Source organism: Oncorhynchus kisutch, linkage group LG29, assembly GCF_002021735.2.
Source record: "Oncorhynchus kisutch isolate 150728-3 linkage group LG29, Okis_V2, whole genome shotgun sequence".
Classification (NCBI taxonomy): domain Eukaryota; kingdom Metazoa; phylum Chordata; class Actinopteri; order Salmoniformes; family Salmonidae; genus Oncorhynchus; species Oncorhynchus kisutch.
Genome location: NC_034202.2, coordinates 33,337,080 through 33,351,226, shown reverse-complemented (window position 1 = coordinate 33,351,226; position 14,147 = coordinate 33,337,080). Strand labels below are relative to the sequence as shown.

Here is a 14,147-nt window from a genome sequence, read left to right as displayed (position 1 = left end):
CTTTTCTAGAAACTATAATTGGATGGATGGAAATCATAACTAGACAATATCACAGAAATAGAATGAGTTTTATTATAGAGGAGATCACACTGCCTATAATATTTTTCCCTCTCTGTAAGTCCTGTCCTCTGTTTTTCTAGACTAAAGCACAGATATATCTATTTCCCGTTAGTTGTTTGTGACATTTCTTGCCAACTCATTAAAACATGAGAGGGATGCATGTCTGGCAGATGGCGGAGCCTTAAGGTGGACTTTACATCAAGGTGGACTTTACATCAAACGCAAACATTTGAATTCCCAAACCATGAAATGCAAGTCGACTTTAACTCTCATTAGAGTACACTTGCAAAGTTAACGAATTTGTGTTAACGTGATCAAACGCATCATAATTGATCAATCTGCAAGTTGCGATGTTGGCCCTTCCTTAAAATTGGGCGGTTGGGAGGCTACTGATGCCTACAGTGCTATATAAAGAGCGCATTACTGCGGCCGTGGATAAACCATTTTTCTCAGCATTAAGGTTAACCTGAAGGCGAATTGAAAATTATTTACGCGACTAGTTATCTTCACCAGGTAAGAATGGATTGTTTATTACGTTCATGCAGGTGAATATCTCAAATTGCGGGTGTTTTCATTAGCAATATCCTACACAGATACTATATGTAATCATTAGATTGTTCAGTGACTGAACTTCAGTCCCTATTTCAACTGTTTGTACCCCACTAAAATCACTGAAAGTGTCGTTCCATTTAACTAATTTAGAAAATAGTTTATGGTATATTACTTTTTCTGTTTTCAGTTTGTGGTGTTCCTTAGCCCTTAGTCTGGTGCCTTCACTAGAATAAAACTGAACCACTCCTGTTAACGCACACGAGATTAGGCCTACAAACCTGCCATAGGCTACAATGTATACAATGTTGTCTACTGTAAAAATCAAACCAACGAACCATTGAATGAAGACGTTACTTATATTCGTTATCTAATGAAATTGTTTAGGTAGGTGGCAATTGCTTTAACATGTAACCCTCATATGCTCAATCCAAGCGATGTGAATGTAACTTCTTTCGCCGCCCTGGCTCAGAGTCTAGATATATTAGCCCATTTCTGTCATATATAACATCGTAATTTACATATTTGCCCGCTTGGTCTTTGTTTAAAATTGAAGGGTGATGCAATGCTTCGTCAAATTGCAATTGTATTAGACCATCGTTTGCGCATGTGCGTGACAGCTGTGTTCGAGAGCGTCAAACACGTGATGTTTCATGGGTAAATTATGACTGACTGACAAACAAAATGTTGAGTAGTTATTTAGGATGAAAGGTGATTTGTAGAGCAGTCAGTCTCAATTTACATTTAAAGTCGTTGGCAGTGTCGAGCGCTGCCACAGACACTACTTACTCAGCAACACTCATGTTTCTTTTTATAAAGAAAATCTCAATTGAACCAACGTCACAATGAGTAAGGACACCGAGGTAGACATGAAGGATGTGGAGCTCAATGATATGGACCAGGAGAAGCAGCCGATGACGGGCGGGGCAGCGAACGGGGATGCTGGTTCTCCCACCTGCACGGAGAAGAATGGGAGCGTTAACGTGAAAATCCACGAGGAGACCGAGACTAAATTTACCGGTTTATCCAAAGAGGAACTCCTCAGAGTCGCTGGAACACCAGGGTAAGAACTATTAAGATGTATTCAATAGACTAGCTTATTAAAAAATAGCTAATGGTTGTTCGCAATGTAAACATTTAGGGTATAATATTGCATTACTAAATAATCTTGGTCCCTTCATCACCTAAAGGTGGGTCCGGACAAGATGGGCCCTTCTGATTCTGTTCTGGCTGGGCTGGCTGGGGATGCTGGCTGGAGCTGTGGCCATCATTGTTCAAGCACCTCTCTGCAAAGACATTCCTGCCATGAACTGGTGGAATTATGGACCTCTGTACCAAATTGGAAATGTGCAAGCTTTCAGCAAGTCCCAGAATCTAAAGGGTAAGAGCCCCTGAAAGGGTTAGTGATGAAACCCAGTATGTTTCACCATGTGAAACTCACTAGTAGGTCACAGACAGTTCATATAATGTCGTTTGACTACATTGAACCACATAGTTACCCCACCCAATTGCTACTTGTAGCCTAAGGCTGGGTTTCCAAAGGCAGCCCAAGTCTACCATTTTGCCCAATTATTGGCGACAGATCAGAATTGGGCTGCCTGTGTAAACGGCTTGCGAGTCAAGTTCTGGGGACACTGAAATTGGGTTTCGGGTGGTAGTGTTTAAGGTTCAGACCAGTTTATTTCTTCGAGCAATGTGACGAGACATGAGATTTTAAAATAGTCTGCTTTAGCTTCCAAGTGTGTGCCAATAGTATTCTCAGAATTGGGGTCACATTTATTGTACTTGAACACGTTTACTACTTCCTTGACTCCGCTCCAGGGGATTGGGGGGGGGGGGCTCTTTAAGCGTCCTACTGAACCAGCAGAATCCTCCCTCCTACACCCTAAGCTGACTGGTTTGGCATGTTTCTTGTTTGGGGGGTATTAAGGTGTCTGCATGCTTCAGTTCGGTGGGCCGAAGTCTAACGAGTGTGCTCGCCTACTACCGAGCACACTCGTAGTATTCTCGTGAGTGTTCTCGCTTTAAAAACGAGAAGTGCCAATCGTTCTATTTGCGATGCCGTTGCCAGTATACAGTTCCTCAACATAGTCAGAATTAATCTAAGACATCTCAAGAAATCTGTCATTAATTTTGACATTTTTTGCAGAGGAGAGCTTAGTTGAGCAATTTTACATATAACCAAGATCGGTGCAGTATTTCTCAATGGAGAAAATGTGCATTAAAACGAGTTCTCGCATTGGACTATAGACTTTATTGACGAATCCCTACAGTTGCCCAATCATGGGTGTAGACTTGGGCTCCCAAACTTAGGCTGGCCTTGAGGAAAAAAAGTGTGGCCGTACAGCTGAAAAAACCCTTGATGACGTCCAAATCGTCATAATATATACACACACTTCCGAACTGTTTTGGCTGGGAGCAATGCGGACACCTTTAGTCATATTCCAAGAACTGGACTACATGATGGCTGTCTGAAACAACTTGTTTTTGTTTGTGGTAGCGCAGCTACAACGCCAGTGGGTGGTTACACACTGAGAATGAACAGATTGTTTTAACAAAGGATTTCAAGGATAAACGTTTATATTTTTTTATCCAAATGTTGTACATTCAATAAAGAAACTGATGTATGTCCACTTTCAATAAGCAGTTTTCTACTGTGTAACAGGTGTGGAGGAAAAGATTGACCGTCTGAGCCAGCTGAAGGTTAAAGGTCTGGTCATTGGGCCCATCCATGTTGCCCCCTTAGACAACCTTGCGAGCCTGAACTTTGAGGAGATCTCCTCTGACTTTGGCAATCTGGAACAGTTCAAAGGCCTCATTACAGCTGCACACAAGAAGAGTGAGTGTAGCCCCTTTTTTATTTTGTCTCTTCATTTGATGTCGTTTCAATTGTAGTCTCTTGAAACTACTCATTGGTTTGGCAGTGGTCTGTGGTTCAGGTGGATTAACTCTCTCCCCTCTCTGACAGGCATCAATGTGATCCTGGATCTGACTCCCTACTATCTGGGAAGTGGACCATGGTTCACTAATGTTAGTGTCACAAATGTTGCTGAGAGACTCAAGGTAATATTTTGTAGTGTCTCTTCTCAGTGAACTCATTAAATCTACTCCGTCAGTCCCAATTGAATGTGAGTTCATCAATCTAATGTGTGAATGGTCTTTCCTCCCCAGTCTGCCCTGGTGTTCTGGCTGAACCAAGGTGTGGATGGGATCCAGCTGTCTGGTGTAGAGCGTGTGTCCAGTGTAGTTCCGTCTCTTTGGGCTGACATTCGAGCCATTGTCCAGAATGGGACTGAGGAAAAGAGGTGAGCACATGTCCACAATTATGTACATCACTCCCTTAGAACTCAACTGGGCATCTCAGTAAATTGTTATGCTTTGGAGCCACCTCGTGGTTTAATGATGGTATTGTTTCGTCACATTTTCATCCTCTACAAAATGGCTATTGGTTAACTTGTGGTGTAAGCTGCACTGACTGCTACTTAAAGAGCTGATACTGTGTCTTGCTTCTATTACAATGGGTACATTAGACTTGTGTGTGTGTATATGTAACATTAATTCCTTTCCTAATGTTTTCTTTTTGCTCAGGATTCTGATTGGAGTGACTGAGAAGACCTCTGCTGTTGGAGTCTCTGAACTGCTTAACTCCACTGGGGTGGACTTACTCCTATCCGGGGCCCTCAGGTCTAAGAGCATGACCGCTACGGATCGTGCACAGACTGTCCAGCAGCTGCTCTCTTCTCACAACCAGACCCAGCTGGCCTGGAACATTGGGGACAGGAAGGAGGGTCACTTGGCCACACTGGTGGGCCCAGACATGGTGAACTTCAACCAGATGCTCCTGCTCACACTGCCTGGAACCCCAGTGTTCAACTATGGGGATGAGATTGCCCTGGCTGATACGGTGAGCAGGGGTTTTCCATAACTAATGTATAATAAAACAAATGGCAGCTTTAGCCTTGGAAAGATTCACACTTTTATAAAAATAAATATAAGCTTGTCTATATTTGTATGGGTACCAAATGTATTGCTTGTCTTTCTATAACAGGATACAAAGTCCCCTAAGATGCTGTGGGATACACTCGAAGATGAGACAAATGGAACTGCTAAGGTAAATAGATTGCTAATGACAATATTAATTCAACTGTTAGAAAGGCAAAGCAATTCAAATATTTTATTCCTGCCACCCGCAGGAGGAGAAAGAACAGAGGCTCTCCTGCCGTACCTTCTTCAAGACTCTGAGTGAACTGCGTGGGAAAGAGCGTTCCCTGCAGCATGGGGACTACATTCCCCTCTTCAATTCAACCTCTGCCCTTGCTTACCTCCGCCAGTGGGACCAGAGTGGGCGCTATGTCGCTGCCTTCAACTGGGGCAGTGACGCAGTGACCCTTCAGCTGTCCCACCCTGACCTGCCTGCTCGGGCTGTGGTCCAGGTGAGCACAGACCAGGTCAACCTGGCCCCTGACAGTACTGTTGCACTCTCTGCGTTGGAGCTAGGCCCAGGCCAGGCTGTCCTGCTACAGTTCCCCTACATAGCCTAGTAAGAGGAGAGATCCCAGCACCATCTGTGGGCACTGATAAAGTAGTCGTCACTTATTTTTTTGTATTTACATTGTCTAGGGAAATCTGTTACTTTAATGGGAAAAAAAGTCTGAGTCATTCAAATGGCCATAGCATTTTAGCATGCACTCATCAATATATTTTACTTGAACTCCTAGAACATAAACTGCTGAATTAGTCCTGTATTCTAGAATACTGTGTTGGTCAGACCTACAAACACCTGTACACATCGCAATCACCATTCATCACTTCTGCAACTATCGGTCTTTCTTGCTGTTACTGAAAATACATTCCAGACCATAAAATGCAATGTTTGAATTTATCATTTTAAAAATGTATTTTATTGGCTTTTTTAAAAAGTTGTCTTTTCAGGCCATGGTTGGCCTCTTACTGAAATGTTATAAATGTTTCTTGCATGTTTCACGAATGATCAATTATCTGATGTTGATTGCTTTGGCAGCAGAAGGTGTAAAACACATGAAAGGTGGAGGGGCTTAAACTCTTTCCTCCTACTAAATTAAATTGGCATGATATAAAATGAGGGGGAAATAAACAACTGAATACAACCTTTACTCGACTGTTTTTATTTAGGCTAGCGTGTGCTTCCAATGGCGGGGGGAAATCTAAACCTGAGGTTAAACATTAAAGCTAGCACTCTGCACTTGAACATCTCTTATTGCTATCAGGTGGCCCTTAAAGGCCTACATTTAAACATGGTACATGCAGGGAGCTCTGTCTCACCTGAAAATGTTGACACTACTTAAACATTTATCTACCAATGCTGCTTTTGACAGACAGTGACTGCTCCTGTTTGCACCCACAGAAGTTGGTCAAGAGGTAGTGATTGAGTACTGAACTAATATATAAGCATTTGAGTGTTAATCTATAATAAAAATGCATACTTGTTGATTAGCTGGGACTGTGGGGGTGCAATCAATTATGTACACGCCATTGGCCTAGTTTCTATTAGGAAGGGGGGGAAAAGATTATCCGTTGTGCACTCTTCATGAAATGGTTCTAAATTTAGCTGCTTGACACTGTTCACAAGGTCCCAAAACCCTACACTATATACTAGTGTGGTTTGTGTATAAACTACTAAACCTATATCACAAACACTTAGACATGGCAAACTACCCCTTACTTGGATTTTAATGGTGCACACTGTTAGAATACTGAAAAGCATTATGCTTTTGAATGGATGTCTGATCTAATCACTACACAGATCTCATAATGGTTGTAGTTGTCATGGAAGGATGAGTAATGGGGGGGTTAGGGGAGAAGGCATCAGTCTGGTGACTGAGGGGTATGAAAATGGAGCCTCATTACTAACACCAGATCTGCTGAACAAAAATTTCAGCAGAGAGATGAGAAGACCTTGATGCTGAAGGCAACAATGGAATCTTAAAATTATTTTTTTATGAAGGCTTTTTCTTCCTGTCTGATTTTCTGTGTCAGGTAGTCCTGAGGGTGCTAGCATTCAACCTTGATGTAGTGCTCTCCTTGAGATGTTCTCGTCTGTTTTCTATTATGTCATGATTTGTGTGGACTCAAGGAAGAGTAGCTGCTTCTCACAACAGCTAATGGGGATTCTAAAATACCAATACCTTCCAGGAATTGCAATGGGGTGTATAGATCTTATCTTTCTCAAACTCTTTTTCTTAATTGGGGTCACATTGACTCTAAAATAATCTGTTCTGTGTTGAGTTGGACTTCAAAATGTACGGTCTCATTGTTATCAAGAGCATTTTCATTGTTCTCTAGTCTAGACTTGCACATTTTAGGGCCTACAGGTATTCTATCCCTAAACAGGGCCCTTCTACTATAGCAAAAAAATTCATCTGACTCTAAAGGGCTTCTTTGATAAAATCCCGAACTATCTCTTTAAGATTGGAACAGCCTTTACACTCTCTGGGAAGACTTCTGGTCATCACTAGTTACCACCGCCACAAAGTCATAAACCCCGCCCATTTCTACAATTTATCGTAATGTGATTTTAAACCTTAACCACACTGCTAATCTTAAATTAAAACCAAAACGCAAATTTTTGTTTTCATGAATTTTTATGCTGTGGTAATTTGTGGAAACTCTCCCTGACGCATTGCAGGTGGCTGAAAACCAATCTAGTCAGGTTTACTGGGTCAGCTGATGTGCGCCGTTGATCTCTCTCTATAACGTCCTGGGCTAGTTCATACAAAGACAGAATTGACATTTCCTAGAAATAGAGAATGTGCATTATGTAGTTGGTTTTCAAATACAAAAGTTTTCAACGATTGGATACTTTGAAACGCGACTTTTAAGTGAAGGATAAAATTGAGAATAGTCCACGTTGCAGATAACTCAAAATTGTGCCGCTCGATCTTTAAAATAAATAAATATACTATATTATATGTATATTTTATATATATATATATATATAAATTCGGTGCGCGGACACCATAGTTGCTAGGGAGTGCAGTGTCCTGTTTAAAATCTAAACCAAAGCGGATTGATACACAATTTGAAGCTGCAAAGAGCGCGTAGGACTGTAGTACACTTGTTTATCATATTCATCAAGTCGTTGTTAGGTACAGTAGGTAGTAAGATCAAATCAACATTTCAAAATGGTAAGTTCCCTTTGCTGTACATTTTATTTTATTAAATACACATTTTGGATGAATATAATTGGCGTTTAGCCAGGTATAGTACTAGAGCAATCTAGCTAACTGGCTAGCAAGCTACACTACATGGCTAGATAATGTGTTGGCTTGGTTGCTTTCTAACTGTGCGATTGATTAGCTAGTTAGCTAAGCACAGCAGACTGTTGGTTACTCACAACATTATGATGATGGCTAACGAGATACAGTAACGTTAATTACATGTGTTATGAATGTGGTAGCTAGTTATTTCTGCGTCAAATTCAGTCGTTAATAAGGCTGTTAGTTGTGTCCTACACAGACAGCCAGTTCCGCTACGCCGAGGACACGAACTACTATAACGTTAGCTAAAGTTAGTATGGCTGTTTGTCAAAACTATCCAGCTTGGCTTGGTGTCGCTGTCGTCTTTGTTCCATATTAACATTCGATAGTTTTCAAGGCTAGTTAATTTACCTATACAGTCGCTAGTTAACTAGTTTTGTATAGTTAACTATTTTGGCTAGCCAGGTAGCTAACGTTAGCTAGCTGGAACTGAGAGCTGTTCATGGCTATAAATAATTTTAAGTAAGCTAGATAAACGTCCAATGTGACTTTTCGTAACAAACTAGGATCATTTATGCAGGAGGTTCGGTAAATTAAAGTAACAGGTTAGGATAATTAGATTAAGGTTAGCTAAAATATTTTTTTTAACGTTAATTTTATTAAAGCTGGATTGCTTCTAGACATGAACGTAACATCTGGAATTTGTCGGTTAGCATTGTCTATTTAACAGTTGGGTTCCTCAAAGTGTTGTAAACTAACGTTAGCTTCTTCAATGTCTTCCGAACTTGGTGAAGCAACGTTACTATATATTGTTCTGGTTAATTTCAGTTCCAGTGGTATATCCCCTGATCCAATGTGTTGCTTTCTAGGCCACTGTGCGGCAGCCTGATCAAACATTGGGGCAAATATGGTGCTAGACAGAACATCACTTGCTAGCACGCTAGCTAGCTAATAATGCGATGTTGCAACTAAAGATGGAAGTGCAAAAAAGGGGAATCCAAAATCAAAAGGTGTCATTAATGATATTGTTTATTGCTTTCAGGCAGATCAACTGACAGAGGAACAAATTGCTGGTAAAGTGGCTGTATTTGCGCAAACATTACCAAGGAGTTTAGATGCTTTAGTCAGCATTATGGATGTGGAGAGTGACCTTCTACATTTTTTTCATTCAGAGTTCAAAGAAGCCTTCTCGCTGTTCGATAAAGATGGAGATGGCACCATCACCACCAAAGAGCTGGGCACAGTGATGCGCTCGCTGGGACAGAACCCCACAGAGGCCGAGCTGCAGGACATGATAAATGAGGTGGATGCTGATGGTGAGAGACTTACAAATGCTCTCCATCTCTCCCCCTCAGATTAGGGTGTTGATAATGTCCTGATGCAGTATCTGATTGGGATGAAAGACCTATTACATTGTATTATATTTTTTTTTTTACTTGTTCCTGTGACAGCATTTTTCTGTCATCCACAGGAAATGGAACCATTGACTTCCCTGAGTTCCTGACCATGATGGCGAGGAAGATGAAGGACACTGACAGTGAGGAGGAAATCAGAGAAGCTTTCAGAGTCTTCGACAAGGTCAGCTAAACTGAGGAATGGAAAACTTTTCGATTATCTTAACGTGGCAAGTCATAGTAGTGCAAATACTAACCAATGGGTTTCATCACTCCCAGTAGCTCTGTCTCAAACCTTTCCACAGTTTCAAAATTCATAATTATTTGACATTTAATATTCAGAAATTGCTCAGTAATAAGATCTGCATGTTAACACTAAATTCAAACCCAAAAAATGAATTGATTTCTTGTTGCAGGACGGTAATGGCTATATCAGTGCTGCAGAGCTGCGTCACGTTATGACAAACCTTGGTGAGAAACTGACAGACGAGGAGGTGGATGAGATGATCCGGGAGGCTGATATCGATGGAGATGGACAGGTGAACTACGAAGGTCAGTTTTCCCATCTTCTCTATCTAGTTTTACATTTACGTTAACCTGAACAACATTGTATATTCGTCAGACAATTTAATTGTCCATTCACAAGCCAAGAAAGTACAAAACGAATGCTGTCACCCAATTTAATCCATTCAACAACATGCATTCTCGCTTGCTTTGTTTTGTCGTCATAGCAATATATAAAGCAGGTTGTTTTAGGTATTAGTGCTGCAGTTAGACAATGTTCTCATTCCTCTGTTTGGGCAAGATGAAGTGGCTGAGTCAATTGTTACTGTAAAAAGGAACATTTTATTTTTGACTACCACATCCCCTTTGATCATATCAGTGTTGGTAATCCTTCTGTTAGACAGGCGTTCTCTGCTACTTATGTCCTAGTGTCCATTTTGTGTCTGTTAACCATCTGTTTAATGGTTTTAAAAGGCAACAATTGACAAATGTCACTGCAAATTATATTGCAATAATTAAATGTTCGGAAAATGGCTCCATATTATGAAGTGTGTGCACAGATGGAGCAAACTGTCGGGCCATGCTCATGAAAAGGTAAAACATTGAAGAATGTAATGAATGGCACGCAGCTGCAGAAATACATTTGATCTTCACATCAAGATATCGAAGTGTACACAGCCTTGCTCTCAACCACCACTTGAGGCATGGATAACAGAATACAGCTCTGATGAAAAATTAAACATGGCATTATACCACAATTATTTGTGATACTAATGAACAGCCCCTTCAAAAACTTGCACATCAATTTGCAGTCTCGATTCCATTAACTCGTGGTTGTGGAGATGGCTCCCAAATATTTGTAATAAAATAAGCTTTAAATCGCTGTCTCGAATATGGTCAGGCTCAATTCCTGTTGGGTATTGCATTTCTTCCGTGCTTGATATTTTGGAGGCACATTAGGCCACATATTTGGGTTCAGCTGTTCTTTGGGTTCCTCTTGTGCCGTGTGTCGATCACTTGTCAGCTAAGACACAAGTGGTATCTTATAGAATGTGAAGAATGGAGAACCATTTGCCAATGCAATGTATGCCTGCCTGCCTCCAAATGTTGGTTCCAATCTTGTCTTTCAGAATTTGTGCAGATGATGACGGCAAAATAATACCGTAAACCCAAAAGAACCCTTCACCACCAGACCAAACAGTGGACAACACACTCACTGTCAACACTCGACTGTCCTCTTATTTATTTATTTTTGCTTTGCATTTGGTTACTTTCCCCCTTTGTCCATTTCGCTTGATTCAGGCTCATCTGCAAAATCTGTTTTCTTTCATTGTTCCTCTCTTATGCTCTTTCCTTTGACATTCTGTTTTCTCTCAAGTAAAATATTTACATAAACATATACTAAAATTGTTGAAACAAACATGTGAACAATTTTAAGCTAAAATATATACAGGAAGATAAATGCATGCTGTGTTACTTTGGGAATATTTTTGTGCTACACTGCTTGCATTGTTTTTTGTTTATTACATGGTCTATTCTCATGCCATTTACGGTTGTAGATATTTGCTAACTTTTAGAAGTGCAAAAGATTAACATGATGGGAGGTGACAGGATTTTAACAATAAAATAGACTGATGTACTTCCATGTGTGTATGCGCATGTTTTGGTAAAATTTTTTGATATGTATGTTTGGGTATAGCAGACATGGTTGTCCAAGGACTCCCCTGTGCAGTGCTGTATGCATATCTCCATTATGTCCTGACATTAAACATTTTGAAAATGTTCTTATGCTAGAGCAGGGGTGTGTTCATTATGCTGATTCTGTTGCAAAATGTTTTTGATTAAACTGCGAACAGAACATCTTGTGTTTTGGTTAATTAATGTTAATTGATTTCCCTAATGAAAGCCCCTGGTCTTTCTGTTCAGCACCACCAGTCTCATTTGAAATGATTTATGCTATTTTAACAATCAAGTAATGTTTTCATGTACATTTCACTTATGCGTAAAGATGTACGGTATTACATTTTTTTAATGGTTATGACATAAGTGGCAATTAACTTCAAACCTGCTCTGAACAACTATGTACTATTAGGATATTCATTCCCCAAGCAAATGCCACTCGCCTTGTAATTGTGGTGTTAAAGGAACCCTGTACAAGAAAATACATTTCCCTGTCTATTTTTGAAAATGTTATCTGTGGAAGGGTGAATACAAGTTGAGTCTGCTGATTGTGGTTTTGTACTGAACTTGTGTGTAGAATGTGATTGAAGTCATGGTCTGTGTTGTCGCTGTCCTACTTATCTGATCATGCCATATTGCATATTTAACTCGACAACCTTTCATGTTATCCATATTTTAGTTTCCCCCTCCCATTCCTAAGTTTACTTTTTTACTGTCCATAATTGTTCTGTTAATGATCTTTGTTTAAAAAAATGGAAGACTTTGCCTGTTGTCATGTTCTTTCTCCTGCCCTTTAAAGTTGTGAGTTGTTTGGAGAATGAGAGATTATGCATTCCATTGCTATTTAAACTATTTGAACAGTGTTTCTATACCAAGATTCCTGCCTTTCATTTACAGTGCATTTAGAAAGTATTCAGACCTTTTGACATTGTTACATTACAGCCTTATTCTAAAATGTGTTAAATGTTTTTTCTCATCAATCTACACAATACCCCATAATGACAAAGAAAAAATAGTTTTTCAGATGTGTTTGTTACATAAGTATTCAGACCCTTTGCTATGAGACTTGAAATTGAGCTCAGGTGCATCCTGTTTCCATTGATCATATTTGAAGTGTTTCATACAACTTGATTGGAGTCCACCTGTGGTAAATTCAATTTATTGGACATGATTTGGAATGTCACACCTGTCTATATAAGGACCCACAGTTGACAGTACATGTCAGAGCAAAACCAAGCCATGAGGTTGAAGGAATTGTCCTTAGAGCTCCAAGACAGGATTGTGACGAGGGACAGATCTGGGGAAGGGTACCAAAAAAATGTATGCAGCATTGAAGTTACCCAAGAACAGAGTGGCTTCCAGCATTCTTAAAATAAACACGTTTGGAACCACCAAGACTTTTCCTACAGCTGGCTGCCTGGTCAAACTGAGCAAATGGAGAAGGACAACAAACCTAAGCGCACAGCCAAGACAAAGCAGGAGTGGCTTCGGGACAAGTCTTTGAATGGCCCAGACATGAACCCGATCGAACATCTCTGGAGAGACCTGAAAATAGCTGTACACAGACACTCCCATCCAACCTGAAAGAGCTTGAGAATCTGCAGAGAATAATGGGAGAAAATCCCCAAATCAGGTGTGCCAAGCTTGTAGCGTCATACCGAAGTAGACTTGAGGCTGTAATCGCTGCCAAAGGTGCTTCAACAAAGTACTGAGTAAAGGGTGTGAGTACTTTTGTAAATGTGACATTTCTGTTATAATAAGTATTTCACAAAGTGAGTACACCCCTCACATTTTTGTAAATATGAGTATATCTTTTCATGTGACGACACTGAAGAAATGACACTTTGCTACAATGTAAAGTAGTGAGTGTTCAGCTTGTATAACAGTATAAATTTGCTGTCCCCTCAAGATAACTCAACACACAGCCATTAATGTCTAAACCGCTGGCAACAAAAGTTAATACACCCCTAAGTGAAAATGTCCAAATTGGGCCCAAAGTGTCAATATTTTGTGTGGCCACCATAATTTTCCAGCACTGCCTTAACCCTCTTGGGCATGGAGTTCACCAGAGCCCAGAGCATCACACTCCTCCACCTTCCGTTTGAGGATGCCCCACAGATGCTCAATAGGGTTTAGGTCTGGGGGCATGATTGGCCAGTCCATCACATTTACCCTCAGCTTCTTTAGCAAGGCAGTTGTCGTTTTGGAGGTGTGTTTGGGGTCGTTATCATGTTGGAATACTGCCCTGCGGCCCAGTCTCTGAAGGGAAGGGATCATGCTCTGCTTCAGTATTTCACAGTACATGTTGGCATTCATGGTTCCCTCAATGAACTGCAGCTTCCCAGTGCCGGCAGCACCCATGACACTCCCACCACCATGCTTGACTGTAGGCAAGACACACTTGTCTTTGTACTCCTCACCTGGTTGCCGCCACACACGCTTGACACCATCTGAACCAAATAAGATTATATTGGTCTCATCAGACCACAGGACATGGTTCCAGTAATCCATGTCCTTAGTCTGCTTGTCTTCAGCAAACTGTTTGCGGGATTTCTTGTGCATCATCTTTAGAAGAGGCTTCCTTCTGGGACGACAGCCATGCAGACCGATTTGATGCAGTGTACCGCGTATGGTCTGAGCACTGACAGGCTGACCCCCCCACCCCTTCAACCTCTGCAGCAATGCTGGCAGCACTCATAAGTCTATTTCCCAAAGACAACCTCTG

The 14,147-nt window shown here is 40.8% G+C and overlaps 2 protein-coding genes across 4 annotated transcripts; both read left to right on the top strand.

Annotated features, from left to right (window-relative positions):
- The first annotated feature begins 178 nt into the window (after positions 1-178).
- On the top strand, positions 179-5,741 carry LOC109874015 (4F2 cell-surface antigen heavy chain). Its single transcript, XM_020465751.2, has 9 exons — positions 179-573; positions 1,429-1,672; positions 1,800-1,990; positions 3,275-3,448; positions 3,578-3,672; positions 3,781-3,914; positions 4,198-4,513; positions 4,658-4,720; positions 4,803-5,741. Exons 2-9 carry the CDS (start codon positions 1,455-1,457, stop codon positions 5,148-5,150), a joined length of 1,539 nt encoding a protein of 512 aa, XP_020321340.1. The 5' UTR covers positions 179-573; positions 1,429-1,454; the 3' UTR covers positions 5,151-5,741.
- Positions 5,742-7,257: 1,516 nt separating this feature from the next.
- LOC109873760 (calmodulin) lies at positions 7,258-12,291 on the top strand. 3 transcript variants are annotated; one of them, XM_020465460.2, is made up of 6 exons: positions 7,258-7,772; positions 8,887-8,917; positions 9,017-9,160; positions 9,316-9,422; positions 9,655-9,790; positions 10,873-12,291. In XM_020465460.2, the coding sequence occupies exons 1-6, from the start codon at positions 7,770-7,772 to the stop codon at positions 10,899-10,901; spliced, it is 450 nt and encodes a 149-aa protein (XP_020321049.1). In that variant the 5' UTR covers positions 7,258-7,769; the 3' UTR covers positions 10,902-12,291. The 3 variants fall into 3 exon arrangements, with proteins under 3 accessions (XP_020321049.1, XP_031665040.1, XP_020321050.1); XM_020465461.2 differs by lacking the exon at positions 7,258-7,772 and adding an exon at positions 7,956-8,154; XM_031809180.1 differs by having other exon boundaries at positions 7,577-7,772; positions 8,887-9,160.
- The last annotated feature ends 1,856 nt before the right edge of the window (positions 12,292-14,147 follow it).

What these genes read in the sequence shown, in the direction of transcription:
- LOC109874015 (XM_020465751.2), top strand. Translation starts at nt 1,455, where the DNA reads ATGAGTAAGGACACCGAGGTAGACATGAAGGATGTGGAGCTCAATGAT. An exon ending in CAAGTCCCAGAATCTAAAGG is followed by an intron (nt 1,991 to 3,274) that starts GTAAGAGCCCCT and finishes ACTGTGTAACAG; the next exon opens with GTGTGGAGGAAAAGATTGAC. An exon ending in AGATTGCCCTGGCTGATACG is followed by an intron (nt 4,514 to 4,657) that starts GTGAGCAGGGGT and finishes TTTCTATAACAG; the next exon opens with GATACAAAGTCCCCTAAGAT.
- LOC109873760 (XM_031809180.1), top strand. An exon ending in AAATGAGGTGGATGCTGATG is followed by an intron (nt 9,161 to 9,315) that starts GTGAGAGACTTA and finishes TGTCATCCACAG; the next exon opens with GAAATGGAACCATTGACTTC. An exon ending in TGGACAGGTGAACTACGAAG is followed by an intron (nt 9,791 to 10,872) that starts GTCAGTTTTCCC and finishes CTTGTCTTTCAG; the next exon opens with AATTTGTGCAGATGATGACG.